General features: G+C 37.3%; 1 protein-coding gene across 1 annotated transcript; it reads left to right on the top strand.

Annotated features, from left to right (window-relative positions):
- Nucleotides 1-7,254: 7,254 nt before the first annotated feature.
- On the top strand, nt 7,255-14,284 carry LOC127452649 (uncharacterized). The gene is made up of 2 exons (XM_051718285.1): nt 7,255-7,335; nt 13,622-14,284. Exons 1-2 carry the CDS (start codon nt 7,295-7,297, stop codon nt 14,202-14,204), a joined length of 624 nt encoding a protein of 207 aa, XP_051574245.1. The 5' UTR covers nt 7,255-7,294; the 3' UTR covers nt 14,205-14,284.
- Nucleotides 14,285-23,751: the final 9,467 nt, after the last annotated feature.

The raw sequence follows: 23,751 nt of genomic DNA, 5'->3' as shown, positions 1-23,751 counted from the left end.
CAACCTGTTATTGCACAGACACATGTTTATTAACCGTGCTTCCTGTATTCTGATGATGTGAAATTGCTAACATTTGGGCTTTCTTTGACCTTTTTTCTTTCTTTATGTCTGTATTTTATGGGTTAAATATGTGTGAAATAAATATTGTGATGTATCTCCAGCAGGCTAAGATGTCAAGGCCTTATTCCCTACATCCTGACAAAGCAATACAGGCCTGCACATAGATTAATAAAATGTTTTATTATTTTTTATTTTTTAAGTTGAATTAAGTTTGTGGATTTTTTATTTTTATTAATTTCATACATTAATTGTTATCAACATTAAATTAAAGTTGAAAACAAGCAAGGCACTCAATCTCCAATATAAAATTATTTTATTAGGCAACAAAACATTAAAAAGCCAAAGCGTATCTGCAGACTACACTGTAAATACTAAGTGTAATCTCATATTATATATATATATTAAAAAAATCGTTTCTGTTACTGTTACTCTCTAAATCCTAAAGTTGTCATTAATTAAAACAAATTTAAGTGGTCCTAATTAAACAGTACTTGAAATGTCACATTTTGGAATCATAACTCAAATACATCAGTCCTTTAAACTCTGGCTTCGAGTATTACTAACTTAAAATTACCACGTACAAAATTGTGGCTGTGTGGAATAACTATAAACCATTGTGCTTGAATAAATTATGTCTGTTTGGTCAAAACAAGGGAACTTATGTTGTAAAATAATAGTTTTTTTTATTTAAAAATGTATTCTGTTTTAATTCTTATGACTATTGTTGTTGTTTTGTTGTAATTGGTTGTGATTTTTAAAAAGTTGTGATTTTTGTGAAGTCACCATGAGGGTGATTAGTGTTACCTCTGGTGAACTTGGAGACTGTTAAATTTAAGCCATTCTTCTTTACTCACTTGTACTTTACAAAAGTGCAGATTTATGTGTACTTAAAAGTACTGAGTAGAATCCAATGTGCCATATGGTTAACCTAGAGTCTAGTCATAATTTCCTTTACACTCTATAAGACATGTTATTACTCAAATAATTAAATCAAAACAATAATGCTTTAATCACGGATGAGTTAAACTTACTTATAACTAATTAATGTTACTTAAAAAATTAAGTTCAGTTTACCTGAGCCAAATAAGTATGTTTACTAACGTCATGCAAACCCATTGCCTTGAAAAACTAAGTAAGGTCAACTAATTTTATTTTACAGTGTACAGCTGCCTTCGTCAGGGCATGAGAACAAATACACACCAGTATCTTATTTAAGTGATACTTATTTGGCAGCAGCCAATGAGCTTCAATCATTAATCAATGTTCAATTAATCACAAAGTGGTGTATTCACATACCACCAGAAAAAGTAAACAACATCATATATATATATATATATATATATATATATATATATATATATATATATATATATATATATATATATATGCAAAACACTCCTAACCCACTTTTTCTGTTTTGTTTGTTACCAGTGAACCAGTATTTGGGTTGAATAAATAACCCGTTTGCTGGGTTACTGTCACCCAACACTGGGTTGTATTAACCCAACATTTGGGTTGATGGATTGACCCAGTGCTAGGTTAGGTGCTGGATTGTTTTATGTATTCCAAGTTGTTAGGTTGGTTTAACACAGTGCTGAGTTGGTGCAATTATTAAACCAGCGCTGAAAGCCGAGCTGCTTGAATGTTTGTGCCAGGACTGGCATAAAGTCACCCAACAGCAATGTGAAAGACTGATAGACAGCATGCCAAGACACATAAAAGCTGAGATTGAAAATCAGGGTTATTCCACCAAATATTGATTTCTGAACTCTTCCTAAAACATTAGTATTGTGTTGTTTAAAAATGAATATGTTCTTTGCATTATTGGAGGTCTGAAAACACTGCATCTTTTTTGTTATTTTGACAAGTTGTCATTTTCTGCAAATAAATGCTCTAAATGACAATATTTTTATTTGGAATTTGGGAGAAATGTTGCCAGTACTTTATAGAATAAAACAAAAATGCTAATTTTACTAAAACACATACCTATAAATAGTAAATCCAGACAAACTGATAATTTTGCGGTTGTCTCTTAATTTTTTCTAGAGCTGTATATGAAACACGGAAGTGAAGTGATTCATGTGTGCACAAACATAATTTTAGGACATTTACAGGGAAGTTTAAAAAGTTAAAAATTCTTTCATCATTCATTCAACATCATGTTTTTCCATCTGTATGACTTTCTTTCATGGAACACAAAAGCAGATGTTAGGCAGAATAATAGCCTCAGTTTCCTTTCAGTTTCATTGCATCTTTTTTTAATACAAAGAGTATATTGTGACTGAGACTAAAATTCTGCCCAACATCACCTGTTGTGCTCCACCGAACAAAGGAAGAGAGTCATAAGAATATGAAGGTGCCGTCTAAGGTTCTAATCACTTTACACTCAAAAAAACGAAGAAACGCTTGTCAATAAATCAATGTTGTGAAATTGACCCTCCGCTGCTGTTAGTTACTGTTGCTGACGTCGTCAAGTTTTCCTATCAGCTATTCCCCTGCAAACATAAAGAGAAATGATTGAAAATACCTCAGCAATAAATAAAAGACACCTTTGTCAACAGTGCATTTTTATCAAGTAGACCAGTATTTGCTAAAAAGGTTTCAAGTATCCAATGGAGGGCTAAATGAAAAAAAAATCTGTGATGTAGGGGTTTGCTTCAGAATCCAAGCAAATGCTTATATTCAAATAGAAAAGACTAGTAGATAAAACTGATCCCCTAACCCTAACAGATCAAATATTATTTTTTAATAACAATTTATAAAGTTTTTCATTGCAATGGACATGAAAAGTCATGCCATTAGGCTACTTTTAAAATAATTTTAAATTTAAAGGAAATTCCATTATTTTTTCAGACTTTTTTTAATCACTTTCCATCAAAGATAGCCTATATCATAATATATATCGTTATTGACCAATAACATTTCTATATAATTTTGTTGCTTATATTGCCCTATCACATTGTTAATTAATAAATAAACCCTTTGTTGTTGATTATCCATGGGGAATGTTTTTTTTTTTTTTTTTTTAGATACCGTTACATTGATATAAAATGACATACTGTGGTGTAGAATTTTTTTCACATCCCCACCCCTCTCAAACCCTTTGGCTGGCTGGTTCGCTAGGCATTGGGAGGGTCTTTTGGCTTGTTTATAGTTGGCACTTTGGTGGTTTGGCTGGTTGCTAGGATATTTCTGGCCTACTGCCAGATGCTACGGTGTTTTGCTTCCTGCTGGTTGCTAGGCTATTCTAATCTGTTTTAGCTTTTGTTTTGAGTTGTTAGGCTGTTGTAGCTGATTGCTAGGGTATTCTGGGTGGATGCTATAGCCATTGCAAGAGGTTAGATTGCTTGCTAACCTTTTCTGTGTAAAGTTATATACAATTTCACAATGTCATACAATGGCAATGTAATGCTGTACACCCTAAAATCCTAAAACATATGTTTAAATGGAGGATTATGTTACTATGGGCAGTTTGACATAGTATTTATAATTGAATATAAAAACATAATTTGAAGTAGGCCTACAAATTTCATGTACTTTTGTAATCATTCATGCAGTAGATTTTTGAAACATGCATACATACATTCTCTGCATACATCTGTCTTTTAGAATTTTATTTTAGATTAAATTCTTTTTTCTTCTTCTCCCAAGCATTGATCGTATAATGATAAGCAAACTTTATAACTCAAAATATCAAATATTTAACCTACATTTCTGTCTTTCTTTCTTTCTTTCTTAGATTGATGTCAGTGTTATCGAACTAATGACAGATGAACAGCTGAAGACATACTTTCCATCATATGGAAATCGAGTGGCCATTTTGGGATTTTGCAGACGGAAAGCAAATGAACCCAGTAACAGAAAATCTAAACTTTTTGAGCGATTGAAATCCAAAATATCAAAAGAACGGAAGTGTGATGATTCTGCCACAGGTCAACAAGACACAAAAAATGCTCAGAAGAGTATGAGAAAGGTAGAATTAGGATGGATGAATTATGATACTGAAAATGGAATCTTTAAACAAGTGAGAACAAGAAGGGGTGGTGGCACTCGAAAAGTTGATGTATCAAAAGAATCCAAAAAATCTGATTTGATTCAGCAAGCAGTTAGGCTGTTTTATGGAGATGGCAAAGACACTCATGGAGACATCACTGAGTTTGAGGTTGACTTAAAGGATTACCAAGAAATGTCTGTGGATGTAGACACCACAGTTGGAAGACTGCATGCAGAAACCAAGTTGCCACTTTTAAGGTTCTACCTCACAACAAAGAAAAAGTGTTCTGGCTCACATATGCAAGAAGAAACAGAAGTTACTTTGACTACACAAGAACTCAACAGTTCTCCAACAACACTGAGAGATGAAATATCTGAAAATACAGGTAACACAGATGTGATATACACTGGGACCAATGTACGTAGAACCAGAGGTGTCTTTCCTTTTTTCTGAAGAGCTAAATTCCTCCAACCAAAATGATTATATTTTGGAACAAAGCAACACTGTCACAATCTTTACTGGAGACATTTTAAGTGTGGAGGAACGAAGTTTGGATGATACATTGCCACTCTCGCCTGTAAGCACTGCACATAGTGAGAAAATTAAGAGGATCTTAGTTGTCCACCATGGCCATGTACTCCCAGAACACATTGGTCATTTTTTGGATGAAAGTGTGTTAGGATATGAAGTACGAATTCAACTTACTGGACCAGATGGAAAACTTGAAAGGGGTCACGATGAAGGAGGAGTTGTAAGAGATTGTCTTTCTGAGTTTTGGAATGAATTTTATGAACAGTGCACTATGGGTAGCTCTTTCAAGGTGCCTTTCCTTTGCCATTATTTTGGACAAATGCACTGGGAAAGCATAGGCCGTATCATTGCCTTTGGATGGCAAAAGGAAAAGTATCTTCCTGTGAAAATTGCTCCAGTATTCCTGGAACAGGCTGCTTTTGGATGTGTGAAAAGCAATCTAATTGAGAATTTCCTGAAATACGTTCCTGAATCAGAACAAGCAGTATTTGAAGCATGGTGAACCAACTTCAACACTGTTGAAAAAGAAGAATTACTTGAGGTTTTGGACATCCACAGCTGTCGGAAAACACCAACTGAGAACAATGTAGAGGAAATCTTACAAGAACTTGCCCACAGAAAGCTTATCCAAGAGCCTGCCTATGTCATTGAGCAGTGGGCAAACATACTTACCAGAGCTATCAGCCATCTTGAAGATATTTCATCTGTGTATGAATACTTGGAGGCCACCATAAGAAAAGTTGTGAGGTCCCTTTCTTTCCCAGACAACATGAATGCCCAACAGAGGGAAATTCAGAGGTATTTAACTACTTACCTTCGGGAATCTCGCACACAGGGTCTGTCTCGCTTTCTTAGGTTTTGCACTGGTTCTGATCTTTTTGTGGGAAAAACTATCACCATTAACTTCACACAGATTCAAGGCTTCCAAAGAAGACCCGTTGCCCACACTTGTGGTTGTGTGTTGGAGCTGTCAGTTTTCTATGACAGTTATCCTGACTTCCGATCTGAGATTAACAAAATCATGGAGTGTAATGTGTGAGTGATGGACATTATATAATGATTGTAGTTGCAAACAAGAGGTCTGCCTTTAAATGTCTGTGATTCCTGAGTCTGGCATTTTGTCTGGATGCACAGCATTATCATAAGATGTTAAAAGTAATGGTTTGAAAAAGAGATTTATGATCAATTGTCAATGTTCATGTTATAAAATGTACATGTAAGCTGCTGGGAATATTCAAGGTTTAATACAAGTTAAGCCCAATCAACAGCATTTGTGACAACGTTGATTACCCCCCCCCAAAAAAAAAAAAAAAAGAAAAAATGGAATTGTCCCTCCTTTTCTTAAAAAGCAAAGATATGGGTCACAGTGAGTAACTTACAATGGAAGTAAATGTGGCCAATCCAAAAACATTAAAATACTCACTGTTTAAAAGTTTTAGGCACAAGATGTAAACAATATGTGTTAACATAATTTTACTGCGATAAAATCACTTACTAACCTTTTCTGTGTAAAGTTATATCCAATTTTAGAACTTTGTAGCCAAGACAACATAATGTCAATAAACTCTAAAACCCTAAGATCACAATAAAAATGCAAATTTTATCAACTTTACAGCTCAAATAATACACAAGTTTCAACATAGAAATTAATTAAAATGCTTTTATAAAATTATAAGCTTCACATTTCTGCCTTTAAACCCTCCAAAAATTGTCCACATTCACTTCTATTGAAAGTGCACTGTAAGCTTCATTTTGGAGGGACGAGTTGAAATTATTTTCTGTGGTAATCAACATTATACAACAAATGCTGTTGATTGAGCTTAACTTGTACTGAACCCGGAATATTCCTTTAATTATATGATATATTAAGGATGTTCAAAAATTGCAATGCATTGTTTAAAACATTAGTGTATTAGTAACTCTGCCTAGTTAGTGTTTGAGGTTGCAACTGAGCATGTTGTGTCTTAAAGTGTATGTGGTGTCTTAAGGTATACTGCAATGCCAAGATTTGCTTATGTTGTGATGTTGTCCAACAGCAATATAGCCAAACCTGCTTCAATGTTACTCAATGCAGTTAAACATGTTACTGTTAGTTGTAAAGATGTTTGTGGCTACAGCTGAGCATTTTCTTACTCAGCTTATGTGATATCTTAAAGACAAATTGCTATGAAAAGATATGCATGTTGTGCTGTTGTCCAACAGCAAAGAACAAAAAGCATTACTCAAGGTACTGTTTAAATATGTTTTTTAATGCAGTATACAAATAATTAACTGCTTTTAGTTTTATTTGTTTTCACGAACAGTATTAGCCCTACTTAATGTTTTCATTTCAATACAATAAAAGTTACAACAAAACTAAAACATAAATACATTTCAATCATATCAAGGCATTGTTTCTCAGTCGCAACAGATTATGTGTATCACTAAGCAGAGTATAACATTTGGTTTCGTATAAGGTTCCATTGCAATGTAACAGCCTTCACAAATGAGTTCAGTCTGCATTATTTAGTTCAATATTTATCAGCTCCCTTAGTTTGATATACACTATATTGCCAAAAGTATTCGCTCATCTGCCTTTAGACGCATATGAACTTAAGTGACATCCCATTCTTAATCCATAGGGTTTAATATGACATTGGCCCACCCTTTGCAGCTATAACAGCTTCAACTCTTCTGGGAAGGCTTTCCACAAGGTTTAGGATTGTGTTTATGGGAATTTTTGACCATTCTTCCAGAAGCGCATTTGTGAGGTCAGACACTGATGTTGGACAAGAAGGCCTGGCTCGCAGTCTTCGCTCTAATTCATCCCAAAGGTGCTCTATCAGGTTGATGTCAGGACTCTGTGCGGGCCAGTCAAGTTCTTCCACACCAAACTTGCTCATCCATGTCTTTATGGACCTTGCTTTGTGCACTGGTGTGCAGTCATGTTGGAACAGGAAGGGGCCATCCCCAAACTGTTCCCACAAAGTTGGGAGCATGGAATTGTCCAAAATCTCTTGGTATGCTGAGGCATTCAGAGTTCCTTTCACTGGAACTAAGGGGCCAAGCCCAGCTCCTGAAAAACAACCCCACACCATAATCCCCCCTCCACCAAACTTCACAGTTGGCACAATGCAGTCAGACAAGTACCGTTCTCCTGGCAACCGCCAAACCCAGACTCGTCCATTAGATTGCCAGATGGAGAAGCGTGATTCGTCACCCCAGAGAACGCGTCTCCACTGCTCTAGAGTCCAGTGGCGGTGTGCTTTACACCACTGCATCCGACGCTTTGCATTGCACTTGGTGATGTATGGCTTGGATGCAGCTGCTCGGCCATGGAAACCCATTCCATGAAGCTCTCTACGCACTGTTCTTGAGCTAATCTGAAGGCCACATGAACTTTGGAGGTCTGTAGCGATTGACTCTGCAGAAAGTTGGCGACCTCTGCGCACTATGCGCCTCAGCATCCGCTGACCCCGCTCTGTCATTTTACGTGGCCTACCACTTCGTGGCTGAGTTGCTGTCATTCCCAATCGCTTCCACTTTGTTATAATACCACTGACAGTTGACTGTGGAATATTTAGTAGTGAGGAAATTTCACGACTGGATTGTTGCGCAGGTGGCATCCTATCACAGTACCATGCTGGAATTCACTGAGCTCCTGAGAGCAGCCCATTCTTTCACAAATGTTTGTAGAAGCAGTCTGAATGCCTAGGTGCTTCATTTTATACACCTGTGGCCATGGAAGTGATTGGAACACCTGAATTCAATTATTTGGATGGGTGAGCGAATACTTTTGGCAATATAGTGTAAATATCCAAAGGTGAATAGACATCTTTTGACATATGCAGATTGTTTTCTGTAATGAGGTGAACACAGGTGTCAAACACCTCTTTGTCACAGGGGTAGTCTTTGAACACACATTCTTCCAGACACACTTCAACCTCTTCTGGGCCTACAGAGTGCAAGTAATCTCTTGCACCATATAACTGGGGTACTGCATGCCTAATGGCTGGACGGCCATTTGGAGATCGAGAGTTATGGACTGGTCATGTTCTGTGATTGTTCCACGATGATGCCACTTGATCCAGTTCCTCCTAAAAATTTAAAAACAGAGGGTATGTGTACATGATGGGGGTGATACAGTAACTTACCACAGAACCTCTTACAAATATTTACTGTTTTTCATAATAATACAATATACCAATTACTTTAAGAGCAGTGTTGGATAGAAATGGACGTTGGAGCATGCAATAAAATTGCAAAAATAAAGTACTTGTAATCATAGTACATTTTAAAATGCATATAATTAGATTATAGTTTCTTGATTACATGTTAAGAACATTATCAGGCAGAGGCAATACATTAGCTCTTACTTTACTGAAGTATCCCTGAAATAAAAAAAGAACTTATTGAGCCAAAGAATTCAATTTGTTTTGTAGGCTTCTATATGATTTCTGAAGAGAGGGAGAGGAGGCAAAAACAGACATGATCAGTGGTGCTGATTTATGTTCTTGCATCTGGGTACCCTAATCAATCGAGAAGATCAAGGATCCTGATTCAGTGAGGGCCAATACATAATGCATAGTGCAAAGTTTTTGCAATAAGCAAAAGAAAGATTCAGACTACAATGACAGAAATAAAAAGATTATTTAGATCTGAATACTTTAAAATTCAAAAGCTTTCTGCAACCGCGGTTTTCAGAAAACAAATCAGATTAATGTAGCATCTCAGCACCACTGGAAATGAACAGCGACATTAGGGCGTTTTCACACCTGGCTCATTTGGAGCAGTTGTTTAAGAACCTGTTGCGTTTTCTCCCTTAGTTTGGTTTCTTTAGGTTATATAAAAACACAAAAAACAAAATGAATGAGTTATATCAAAAGTTATCCAAAAATAAAGTGATTTACATTACTCATATTTTAGTCTTGTTATTTGTGCCAGATTACATTACAGAAGATGTAATATGCCAACACGTAATTAGGTCCACGGCTGAAATACACTTGCCGGCGAAATCGATTCCTAGACCTCAGATCAACTCCATCGCCATCTAATAGCCGTAATATCACCCGCATGGTCTCTCTGTCGGTGATAATTCCATTGAGCCAGCATTTCTGATACATCCACCTGTAACCGTGCAACTACCCTGATGTTTGCAGTTGTTACTCAATGAAAGATGCCACTTCAGCTTCATCAGTCTTGTTCTTTCTCCACCAAAGCTGGTGTTTGTTCAAAAGTCGCTCAAGTGTGTGATTGCTAATATTTACTCCATGTTGTACTTGCAATAGACTTAGTATTTCACGATTAGTTAGGCCACGTCTGAAATATGAAGTCTGAAATCTAGGGATCACCACGGAGGCCCACCGTTTAAGCAAGACCAGTAAGCATCAATATCATCTACATCAGCAGCGCATATTCTTGACTGCGTACAATAAGTCATATTTCAAAATAATGAGAAAAAAAGGCATTATTATGAGAAACTAAGTCATTATTTTGAGAAAGTCATTATTATGAGAAAGTCATTATTATGAGAAACTAAATCATTATTATGAGAAAGTTTCTGATTATTACGAGAAAGTCATTATAATGAGAAACTAAGTCATTATTATGAGAAACTAAGTCATTATTATGAGATACTAAGTCATTATTATGAGAAAGTCATTATTATGAGAAACGTCATGGTTACTGGTGTAACCTCCGTTCCCTGATGGAGGGAACGAGACGTTGGTGTCGATGTAGTGACACTAGGGGTCACTCTTGGGAGCCCAAGACACCTCTGGTCTTTGATAAAAGGCCAATGAAAATTGGCGAGTGGTATTTGCATGCCACTCCCCCGGACATACGGGTATAAAAGGAGCTGGTATGCAACCACTCATTCAGGTTTTACACTGAGGAGCCGATATAAGGTCCGGCCATTTCAGCGGGTAATTCAGTGTTGTGGCAGGAGGGACCAACGTCTTGTTCCCTCCATCAGGGAATGGAGGTTACACCAGTAACCATGACGTTCCCTATCTGTCACTCACTCGACGTTGGTGTCGACGTAGTGACACTAGGGGTCCCTATACAAAACGCCACAAGGCTGAACGGTGTTACGTGAACTGGCGGTGTGTTGTGGGCAGACTTGCTGTGTACCTCATAGCCAGCACACCAGGTCGACACATAACCTCCCCCAACACAGTTATGAATGTCGAACGGCCCTTTTTGGGGACAAATTGACGACCCAAAGATAGAGACAGGCTTAACCCAGTTGTGGCCTCTTTTCCCCTTCTCTTTTTCCACTCCCTAAAAAAGAAGGAGAATTATACGACCGGGCCGCCAGGTCTAGTCGGGGGGTGTCCCTCCCACCGAAAACTCGACTGCCACAGGGCTCGGAGGAAGTCAAACAGGGAACAAATATTGTGAACACTACTGGGAATTAACGGTGCATGTCTTCAGCTCAAAAGGAGGTGGAAGGCGCTATGTGCAAGCGATACACCCGGCCGGCTATCCCGGGCTTATCCGCTTATGTTGTGTGCCACTACCTGGGACGAAACCAGTTCTACCCGGAGATTGTAGAACCTTGCAAAGGTGTTGGGTGTTGCCCAGCCCGCTGCTCTGCAAATGTCTGTTAGAGAGGCACCTCTGGCTGAGGCCCAAGAAGCCACTACACCACGGGTAGAATGGGCTCGTAGCCCTACCGGGGGCGGCATGTTTTGGGCAAGATATGCCATAGTTATGGTCGTCAACGAGCCAGTGGGCGATCCTCTGCTTGGAGACAGCGCATCCTTTCCGTTGTGCACCAAAAGCAGACAAAGAGCTGCTCAGAGATTCTAAAGCTCTGCGTGCGATCCAAATAGATGCGTAAAGCGTGCACCGGACACAGCGACGACAGGGCTGGGTCTGCCTCCTCCTGGGGCAGCACTTGCAGGTTCACCACCTAGTCCCTAAAGGGGTGGTGGGAACCTTGGGCACATAGCCCGGTCAGGGTCTCAGGATCACGTGAGAGTAACCTGGACCGAACTCCAGGCATGTTTCGCTGACAGAGAATGCTTGCAGGTCACCTACCCTCTTGATGGAAGTGAGCGCAGTCAGGAGGGCAGTCTTCAAGGAGAGTGCCTTAAGCTCGGCTGACTGCAAAGGCTCAAAGGGGGCTCTCTGTAGACCCTGAAGAATTACAGAGGTCCGATGTGGGAACGAGGCGCAGCCTGGAGGGATTCAGCCTCCTGGCACCTCTTAGGAACCAGGTGATCAGGTCGTGCTTCCCTAAGGACTTACCGTCGACTGCGTCGTGGTGTGCCGCTATGGCAGCAACGTACACCTTCAAGGTGGAAGGGGACAGCCTCCCTTCCAACCTCTCTTGCAGGAAGGAAAGCACTGATCTGACTGCGCATCACTGGGGGTCTTCCCGACGGGAAGAACACCACTTAGTGAACAAACGGCACTTAAAGGCATACAGGCACCTCTTAGAGGGAGCCCTAGCCTGAGTGATCGTGTCTACCATCGCAGGTGGGAGACAGCTCAGGTCTTCCGTGTCCCGTCCAGGGGCCAGACATGGAGATTCCAGAGGTCTGGGCGCGGGTGCCAGATGGTGCCCCTTCGCTGAGAAAGAAGGTCCTTCCTCAGGGGAATTTGCCAGGGGGGAGCTGTCACGAGGAGCGTGAGGTCCGAGCACCATGTCTGGGTGAACCAGTAGGGTGCTACCAGGACGACCTGCTCCTCATCCTCCCTGACCTTGCACAGGGTCTGTGCAAGCAGGCTTACTGGGGGAAACGCATATTTGCGAATGCCAGGGGGCCAGCTGTGTGCCAGCGTGTCTATGCCGAGGGAGGCCTCGGTCAGGGCGTACCAGAGCGGGCAGTGGGGAGGATTCTTGGGAGGCAAACAGGTGCACCTGTGCCTGTTGAATCGACTCCAAATCAGCTGGATCACCTGAAGGTGGAGTCTCCACTCTCCCCTGAGGGTAACCTGTTGTGACGGCGCAACCGCCGTAGTGTTGAGGTTGCCCGGGATGTGAGTGGCTTACAGTGACTTGAGGTGCTGCTGACTCCAGAGGAGGAGACGGCGGGTGAGTTGTGACATACAACGAGAGCGCAAACCACCTTGGCAGTTGACATATGTTACCATTGTCGTGTTGTCTGTCTGAACTAACACGTGCTTGCCCTGGATCAACGGCCGAAACCTCCGCAGGGCAAGTAGAATTGCCAACAACTCGAGGCAGTTGATGTGCCAATGCAGTCGCGGACCCGTCCAGAGGCCGGCGGCTGCGTGCCCATTGCAAATGGCGCCCCAGCCCATTTTGGAGGCATCTGTCGTGACCATGACGCGCCTGGGGACCAATTCTAGAGGAACACCTGCCCGTAGGAACGAGAGGTCGGTCCAAGGGCTGAAAAGACGGTGACAGACCAACGTGATGGTCACGTGGTGTGTCCCGTGGCACCATGGCCATCTCGGGACTTGAGTCTGGAGCCAGTGCTGAAGCGGCCTCATATGCATCAACCCGAGTGGGGTGGCCACCGCCGAGGATGCCATATGCCCCAGGAGCCTCTGAAAAATTTCAGTGGAACCGCTGTTCCCTGTTTGAACGCCTTCAAACAGGCCAGCACTGACTGGGCACGCTCGTTTGTAAGGCGCGCCGTCAAGGAGACTGAGTCCAACTTCAAACCGAGAAAAGAGATGCTCTGAACCGGGAGGAGCTTGCTCTTTTCCCAGTTGACCCGAAGCCCTAGTCGGCTGAGGTGTGAGAGCACCAGGTCCCTGTGTGCGCACAACACGTCTCGAAAGTGAGCTAGGATTAGAGACACAATGTCGAGTGAGTGACAGATAGGGAACTAAGTCATTATTATGAGATACTAAGTCATTATTACGAGATACACTATATTGCCAAAAGTATTCGTTCATCTGCCTTTAGACGCATATGAACTTAAGTGACATCCCATTCTTAATCCATAGGGTTTAATATGACGTCGGCCCACCCTTTGCAGCTATAACAGCTTCAACTCTTCTGGGAAGGTTTTCCACAAGGTTTAGGAGTGTGTTTATGGGAATTTTTGACCATTCTTCCAGGAGCGCATTTGTGAGGTCAGACACTGATGTTGGACGAGAAGGCCTGGCTCGCAGTCTTCGCTCTAATTCATCCCAAAGGTGCTCTATCGGGTTGAGGTCAGGACTCTGTGCAGGCCAGTCAAGTTCTTCCACACCAAACTCACTCATCCATGTCTTTATGGACCTTGCTTTGTGCACTGGTGCGCAGTCATGTTGGAACAGGAAGGGGCCATCCCCAAACTGTTCCCACAAAGTTGGGAGCATGGAATTGTCCAAAATCTTTTGGTATGCTGAAGCATTCAGAGTTCCTTTCACTGGAACTAAGGGGCCAAGCCCAGCTCCTGAAAAACAATCCCACACCATAATCCCCCCTCCACCAAACTTCACAGTTGGCACAATGCAGTCAGACAAGTACCGTTCTCCTGGCAACCGCCAAACCCAGACTCGTCCATCAGATTGCCAGATGGAGAAGCGTGATTCGTCACTCCAGAGAACGCGTCTCCACTGCTCTAGAGTCCAGTGGCGGCGTGCTTTACACCACTGCATCCGACGCTTTGCATTGCACTTGGTGATGTATGGCTTGGATGCAGCTGCTCGGCCATGGAAACCCATTTCATGAAGCTCTCTACGCACTGTTCTTGAGCTAATCTGAAGGCCACATGAACTTTGGAGGTCTGTAGCGATTGACTCTGCAGAAAGTTGGCGACCTCTGCGCACTATGCACCTCAGCATCCGCCGGCCTGAATTCAATTATTTGGATGGGTGAGCGAATACTTTTGGCAATATAGTGTACTAAGTCATTATTATGAGATACAAAAGTCATTATTATGAGAAAGTCATTATTATGAGAAACTAAGTCATTATTACGAGAAAGTCATTATTATGAGAAACTATGTCATTTTTATGAGATACTAAGTCATTATTATGAGAAAGTCTTTATTATGAGAAACAAAGTCATTATTACGAGAAAGTCATTATTATGAGAAAATAAGTCATTATTATGAGACACTAAGTCATTATTATGAGAGTCATTATTATGAGAAACTAAGTCATTATTAAAAGATACTAAGTCATTATTACGAGATACTAAGTCATTATTATGAGATACTAAGTCATTATTAAGAGAAAGTCATTATTATGAGAAACTAAGTCATCATTACGAGAAAGTCATTATTATGAGATACTAAGTCATTATTACGAGATACTAAGTCATTATTACGAGATACTAAGTCATTATTATGAGAAAGTTTCTCATTATTATGAGAAAGTCATTATTATGAGAAACTAAGTCATTATTATGAGATACTGTCATTATTATGAGAAACTAAGTCATTATTATGAGAAAATAAGTCATTATTATGAGAAAGTTTCTCATTATTACAAGCAAGTCATTATTATAAGATACTAAGTCATTATTACGAGATACTAAGTCATTATTATGAGATACTAAGTCATTATTATGAGATACTAAGTCATTATTATAAGATACTAAGTCATTATTACGAGATACTAAGTCATTATTATGAGATACTAAGTCATTATTACGAGATACTAAGTCATTATTATGAGAAAGTCATTATTATGAGATACTAAGTCTTTATTATGAGAAAGTCATTATTATGATAAACTAAGTCATTATTATGATAAACTAAGTCATTATTATGAGAAAGTTTCTCATTATTACGAGAAAGTCATTATTATGAGATACTAAGTCATTATTATGAGAAACTAAGTCATTATTATGAGATACTAAGTCATTATTATGAGAAACTAAGTCATTATTATGAGATACTGTCATTATTATGAGTCTTTATTATGAGAAACTAAGTCATTATTATGAGATACTAAGTAATTATTATGAGATATAAGTCATTATTGTGAGAAAGTCATTATTATGAGAAACTAATTCATTATTACAAGAAAGTCATTATTATGAGAAACTAATTCATTATTACAAGAAAGTCATTATTATGAGAAACTAAGTCATTATTATAAGATACTGTCATTATTATGAGAAACTAAGTCATTATTATGAGAAACTAAGTCATTATTATGAGATACTGTCATTATTATGAGAAACTAAGTCATTATTATGAGAAATTAATTCATTATTATGAGATACTAAGTCATTATTACGAGATACTAAGTCATTATTATGAGAAAGTCATTATTATGAGAAACTAAGTCATTATTATAAGATACTAAGTCATTATTACGAGATACTAAGTCATTATTATGAGATACTAAGTCATTATTAAGAGAAAGTCATTATTATGAGATACTAAGTCATTATTACGAGATACTAAGTCATTATTATGAGATACTAAGTCATTATTATGAGATACTAAGTCATTATTATGAGATACTGTCATTATTGAGATACTGTCATTATTATGAGAAAAAAATTATTATTATGAGATACTGTCATTATTACGAGATACTAAGCCATTATTATGAGAAACTAAGTCATTATTATGAGAAAATAAGTTATTATTATGAGATACTAAGTCATTATTATAAGATACTGTCATTATTATGAGATACTCAGTCAATATTATGAGATACTGTCATTATTATGAGATATAAGTCATTATTGTGAGATACTAAGTCATTATTATGAGAAAGTCATTATTATGAGAAACTAATTCATTATTACAAGAAAGTCATTATTATGAGAAACTAAGTCATTATTATAAGATACTGTCATTATTATGAGAAACTAAGTCATTATTATGAGATACTGTCATTATTATGAGAAAATAAGTTATTATTATGAGATACTAAGTCATTATTATAAGATACTGTCATTATTGAGATACTGTCATTATTATGAGAAAAAAATTATTATTATGAGATACTGTCATTATTACGAGATACTAAGTCATTATTATGAGAAACTAAGTCATTATTATGTGATACTGTCATTATTATGAGAAAGTCATTATTATGAGATACTAAGTCATTATTATGAGATACTGTCATTATTATGAGAAAATAAGTCATTATTATAAGATACTGTCATTATTATGAGATACTAAGTCATTATTATGAGATACTGTCATTATTATGAGAAAATAAGTTATTATTATGAGATACTAAGTCATTATTATAAGATACTGTCATTATTATGAGATACTGTCATTATTATGAGAAAATAAATTATTATTATGAGATACTGTCATTATTACGAGATACTAAGTCATTATTATGAGAAACTAAGTCATTATTATGAGAAACTGAGTCATTATTATGTGATACTGTCATTATTATGAGAAACTAAGTCATTATTATGAGATACTGTCATTATTATGAGAAAATAAATTATTATTATGAGATACTGTCATTATTACGAGATACTAAGTCATTATTATGAGACACTAAGTCATTATTATAAGATACTGTCATTATTATGAGAAACTAAGTCATTATTATGAGATACTGTCATTATTATGAGAAAATAAGTTATTATTATGAGATACTGTCATTATTATAAGATACTGTCATTATTATGAGAAAATAAGTTATTATTATGAGATACTGTCATTATTACGAGAATGTTTCTCATTATTACGAGAAAGTCATTATTATGAAAAAGTCATTATTATGAGATACTAAGTCATTATTATGAGAAGGTCTTTATTATGAGAAACTAAGTCATTATTACAAGAAAGTCATTATTATGAGAAACAAGTCATTACTGTGAGATACTATGTCATTATTACGAGATACTAAGTCATTATTATGAGAAACTGTCATTATTATAAGATACTAAGTCATTATTATGAGATACTGTCATTATTATGAGATATAAGTCATTATTGTGAGATACTAAGTCATTATTACAAGAAAGTCATTATTAGGAGATACTAAGTCATTATTAATAAAGTTTCTCATTATTATGAGAAAGTCATTATTATGAAATACTAAGTCATTATTACGAGAAACTAAGTCATTATTATGAGAAACTAAGTCATTATTATGAAAAATTAATTCATTATTATGAGATACTAAGTCATTATTATGAGATACTAAGTCATTATTATGAGATACTGTCATTATTATGAGATACTAAGTCATTATTATGAGATACTAAGTCATTATTATGAGATACTGTCATTATTATGAGATTCTAAGTCATTATTATGAGAAAGTTTCTCATTATTACAAGAAAGTCATTATTATGAGAAACTAAGTCATTATTATGAGATACTGTCATTATTATGAGATATAAGTCATTACTGTGAGATACTAAGTCATTATTATGAGAAAGTTTCTCATTATTATGAGAAAGTCATTATTATGAGAAACTAAGTCATTATTATGAGATACTGTCATTATTATGAGAGTCTTTATTATGAGAAACTAAGTAATTATTATAAGATACTAAGTAATTATTATGAGATATAAGTCATTATTATGAAAAAGTCATTATTATGAGAAACTAATTCATTATTACAAGAAAGTCATTATTATGAGAAACTAAGTCATTATTATGAAAAATTAATTCATTATTATGAGATACTAAGTCATTATTATGAGATACTAAGTCATTATTATGAGATACTGTCATAATTATGAGATACTAAGTCATTATTATGAGATACTAAGTCATTATCACGAGAAAGTCATTATTATGAGATACTAAGTCATTATTATGAAAAATTAATTCATTATTATGAGATACTAAGTCATTATTATGAGATACTAAGTCATTATTATGAGATACTGTCATAATTATGAGATACTAAGTCATTATTACGAGAAAGTCATTATTATGAGATACTGTCATTATTATGAGAAATTAATTCATTATTATGAGATACTAAGTCATTATTATGAAAAATTAATTCATTATTATGAGATACTAAGTCATTATTATGAGATACTAAGTCATTATTATGAGATACTGTCATAATTATGAGATACTAAGTCATTATTACGAGAAAGTCATTATTATAAGATACTGTCATTATTATGAGAAACTAAGTCATCATTATGAGATACTGTCATTATTATGAGAAACTAAGTCATTATTATGAGAAATTAATTCATTATTATGAGATACTAAGTCATTATTATGAGATACTAAATCATTATCACGAGAAAGTCATTATTATGAGATACTAAATCATTATTAGGAGAAATTAATTCATTATTATGAGATACTAAGTCATTATTATGAGATACTAAGTCATTATTATGAGATACTGTCATAATTATGAGATACTAAATCATTATTATGAGATACTAAGTCATTATCACGAGAAAGTCATTATTATGAGATACTAAATCATTATTACGAGAAAGTCATTATTATGAGATACTCAATCATTATTACGAGAGAGTTTCTTGTTATTATGATATACTAAGTCATTATTACAAGAAAGTTTCTCATTAATTAGAAATACTATCTCAAATAATGGCTTAATATCTCATTATACTGACATACAAAATCGCATTTTTTATTTAATAGTGGCGGAAACCGGCTTCCATAGTTGCTTATTCAATGTCTTGTCTGTTGGAAGTCCAGAATTGCTAATGTTGCTTTCAGCATCTTTAACTGCTTTTTTCTTCTCATTTACAAACTTAAGAAAAAGTTAAGAATATTTTATAATTTATCAATACTTTTGTATTCTATAAATATTTTGTATTCCCGTAAAAACTTTTTAAGAATGTTCTTACTTTTTTAATGTATATATTGTACATTTTTACACATTTTTTTTTATGATTCATACTCTGAACTTAATTTTTCATGAATCAGGCCCCTGATATAAATTTGCCTACTTGCCATTTTATTGGACCACTTTTTATAGTAGCATGGGTTCAGGTGTAAAGAATGTTTTGCCGACTTCAAATTGTTCAAAGGGGTCATGACATAACCAAATTTTCCTTGATCTTTTGACATATAAGAGGTCATGATTTATAAAAACATACTGTAAGTTTCAGAACAGAAAACTTCCTCCTTAACAGAAAAATAGCATTTATTTAAACCAGACTCTAGAAACAGCTGGTCTGGAATTTGTGGAGCTTGTGATGTAACAAGAACCAAATACATCTCCATAATGACTGCCTTCGGCAAGACATCAATGCCTATTTTTCATCATTGCACCTTTGACCCCACCCACTGGAGTTCAGACACACAGTCAGTCACACAGGTGAAGAGGAGAGAGACGGGCCTGTCATGGGAGATTCATCTAGAGAAAAATGGACTTACACAGGACACCTTCATGTGCCTATCTGGATTTAAATGTTTTTCTACATTAGATGAATGGCTTTGACTGTTATCATGCATCTTGCGCCACTTTTAAAAGACACAATATTAAGTTCAAACTCTATAGGAGACCCTCATTAGGTTTCATTAAGCTGCACTGTTTCGAAGGCGTCCTGGAACATTTTTGCACCCATCTGTGCTATGTTTAATTGTTGCTCTTTTGTAAACATGCACTATATGGACGTCTTTGATTGTTTTGATGCATTTCCGGCGATGTGCTCTGCGTTTTAAGAGCGGTACAAGTGCAACTTTTAAAAACGCATCTCATTCAGCTGCCGCTGCTGTCTGGGAGTAACACATGTTGTTCTGGGTGTATACAAACACGGAAGATGTGAGATGTCGCTCCGGTGAAGATCAACGTCTCTGCTTTGGCCTGTTGAAGCACAACATCACCATGGACTGTATTACATTTGCATATTCAGATAATTTCGGTCACAGAATTTGAGGACCCAAGGATGCGGAAGGAAAAATGAGCTTTATTGAAAAAACTAAATACAGTAAACAAAAGATCTCACAATGGAGAAAAGAAGATTGGGAAAACAGAAACAAAAACTCTTGCAAGGGAGAGAAACTGAAAAACAAAACTAGAAAAAGAAGTAAAACAGATAAACTGACCGAATGACAACAGCTCACAGGAACAAACTGACTGGGAGAAGAAACAAAACAATCCTTCAGAGACATGAGGAAAGAGGGCACAATATATAGAAGGAACACACATGAGGAACAGGTGAAACTAATAAACACAACAAGGACTAAGTGAGGGAGAGCATGAGAGAACCAGGAGGCGGAGTCAAGGACACACATGGCAAGACAAATACAAGGCCATGTGCAAACATGCAAGACCATACAGACACAAGTGCATATGACGATGAAGAATCAAACAAAGCTATGTGCACTCACAAGACATGGGAACCTGACAGATGGGTGGAGGAGATGGTCACAATCCTCCCACTTCAAAATAAAACGAGACCAAAGTGGCAGGATCATGACAATTTCAGCATGGATTGCTTGTGAACCAGTCACAATATGATTCAAGCTTTGCAAAGGAACTGAAAGGTGCGGCAGTTAAACACTACAAGACCCGTGAGTACACAGTTTAATTCACGAACGTTTCAAAGGTCATGACTGTTTAATAGTTCCTGTGCTTTAGTGAACATTTTGATACATTCAGATGAAATGTGTTGGCTGTATGTCATGTGTTAACTCTGAAATTTAGTTTTATAAATTATAATGTAAAGCTTGTTCATTTTCTTCCAACTGACTTTCAAATATGGCTGTATTTGAGGGACTGTACAAAGTTAGCCAATCAGAACAGTGGTTAGTGGAACATTTACATTGAAGTCATAAAAGGCCAGATAGCTTTAAACTGAGCTTTTAGACAGAGAGCAAGAGACAGGGTGGAAAAAGATCATGTATTATTAAATTATGACTTTACTGACATTATAAGTGGACCTCAGGGAAGATAATAAAATTATAAAAAAAAAAGAGTATGTCATGACCCCTTTAAAAAACAAATGAAAACAAATGTTTCATGTTGTGTTTATACAGTAATCTTCATGGTGTGACACAATGTCCTTAGGTGTGATGAACAGTAGTAAGAAATAAAAGTTATTATAATCCACAGATTTCATAGTAAGGTGTTTAACATATGCAGATTGATATCTTCATTGAACATTTAAGTAAAAAATATTATACATGTTTGATATTATAAAATTAAACCAGACTTTTGATAGAAGTCCCTTGATGGACATAATTCAGAACAGTGCTTCCCAACCCTGTAGACATACCAACTCTACACATTTTGGATGCCATCCTGAACTGACACATCCATAGGTCTTGAAGTCTCTACTAATGAGATGATGAGTTGAATAAGGTGTGTTAGATTAAGGAGACATCAAATAGGTGTACTGTTGGTGTGCCACCAGGAACAGGGTTGGGAAACTCTGATTTAGAGAGAGAATGATTGGCTACTTTTCAAAGAACATTGGCTACTTCTGTTGTTGGTGAAATCATGTCATACCAGAGAATGGGGCAGTACTCATCTGTGCCTGGAGGAAACATTTTGTCTGATGTTTATGTTTGAATTGCAACAGCTTTTTGTCTAGAACATGTTAGTGCTCTGGATTTCATGTGTAGTTACTCTGAAGGCGGTCGCACAATGGTCGACAAGCGCCACTCCACATCGCGGCTAGGACACGGCACAGGTATCAAACACAGGGCACGTCGATGAGGTTCATGTTGCAGACAGTACACACAAAAGTTAGCAAGGTTTTTCCATTCTTAAAGAATGAACAAGACTAGAGTAAATAATATATGTCCATTGATAATGATTTGGGTCGAATTTAATGGAAAATATTCGAGTTGTGCTCCGTGGCACGGCAGAAATTAGAGCAGCCTCCAGAGTTGTAGGTGGGCGCTGCTGACAGACAGTGTGTGTACGTTTATAGAAAACAGTTGTTTCAAATTTTAGAACGCACCATGTCATCCATCAGACATGTCAGTTGTGCGGCCCCTTTAATTGTTAGTACCATACATATTTGTCTTTGCTTGTAATGTGAGGATGTGTCTGTTTTTGAATATATATACAGTAGAGGGTATATATTATTTGATAAAAATAATTTATATTCCATTTATTAATTTCAGAAACCTTGCACTTGTCCTCTAACACTTTGATAAGCAGTCATTAAAAAGTTCAACATGCCCTTAATGACTTGTGATTGCAGGAGCACTGTAGCGGCACGAAATTTACAAGCATCTTTTCTCTACATGTATCTAAATGCATAATTTGGCAAAGAGAATTCACTCCCTTCCAAACATCCCCCACCCTCCAAATCCATGCCTATGTTTTAACACAAGAACATGTCCTATGTGAACAGCCCATCACTTGTCACTAGAGTTTAAGTCTTGCACTGCAGCTTTAAAGAATAATATACACATATGAATGTCCTGTAGGCTGATATCTTGAGGAGGTCGCTGCGCCCAAAGTCAATCAATTTGACTTCTAGTGTATCCTTGTTAATCAACAGGTTTTCTAGTTTAATATTTTGGTGCAGTACTACACGTCAGCAGCACTTGATGGCAGCTTGTGTTGCCTGCCGCATGATTACCCTTGCTAATCCCTCATTGATTCTGCCTTTGCACTTTGCAAAACCAAATTAGTCCTCACCAAGCGAGGGGCGCTCAATGACCATGGTGTAATGGGTGGGCTGCTCTCTGATCTCTGGAACCCTGGAGCCTTTAACAGGAATTAGCAAAGCGACCTCCATGGGAGGTGGTTTAGGGTGACCAGGCTAGAAGAAAGGCCATTTTTATGATGGTTAGAAATAGGTGGTTTCCCCTGATATGGATTTAGCCCAGTCTTGGACAAAATTGTTGTTGATGGCAGTTAATCTATTAAAAATAATTTGAAGTCTGTGATTGACATTAATATGAGATTTTGCAGTAAACTGACTGTAACAGTTAAAAAGGTAAGGAGGAAGCTGGGACCGGCTTGACAAAGCACATAGTCATTTATTGTCGAAAAATTTTCAGCGTTCCACAATAAGACATTTCAGCCGTACATTCAACATATACGCTGCTTTTCAGCACCCGTGCTTCTGACACACAGACCCACACAAACAGCTTCCTGCGTCTCTCTCTCTCTCTCGTCTGCTGCTGTCTCTTCTCCTTAAGTACTCCCACCGCCTCTCACTGGAACGCGAGACCGGTGTGGCATGCAGGTGAAAGTCATTCGCCACTTATCTTCCCGGCCTAGCTCTGCCCAGATGCCGCTAAGCCCCGCCCTGCTCACCACACTGACCCTAAAACTTCACTTTCCCATTATCCTCCAGCTGTCTGACTGGAGGACTAACTGGATTGTTGTGGACTTCGACACTCAGTCTGACACAGTGCAAAA

The sequence above is a fragment of the Myxocyprinus asiaticus genome, chromosome 15 (genome assembly GCF_019703515.2).
Source record: "Myxocyprinus asiaticus isolate MX2 ecotype Aquarium Trade chromosome 15, UBuf_Myxa_2, whole genome shotgun sequence".
In the NCBI taxonomy this organism is placed as follows: Eukaryota; Metazoa; Chordata; class Actinopteri; order Cypriniformes; family Catostomidae; genus Myxocyprinus; species Myxocyprinus asiaticus.
Note: the sequence above shows the minus strand (reverse complement) of the source record. Positions and strands in the feature narration are given on the sequence as shown.

Coding starts and splice junctions, on each gene's coding strand:
- LOC127452649 (XM_051718285.1), top strand. CDS start 7,295: ATGGGAATTTTTGACCATTCTTCCAGAAGCGCATTTGTGAG. Junction 7,336..13,621: donor TCCAGAAGCGCATTTGTGAG/GTCAGACACTGA, acceptor CGCATTTGTGAG/GTCAGACACTGATGTTGGAC.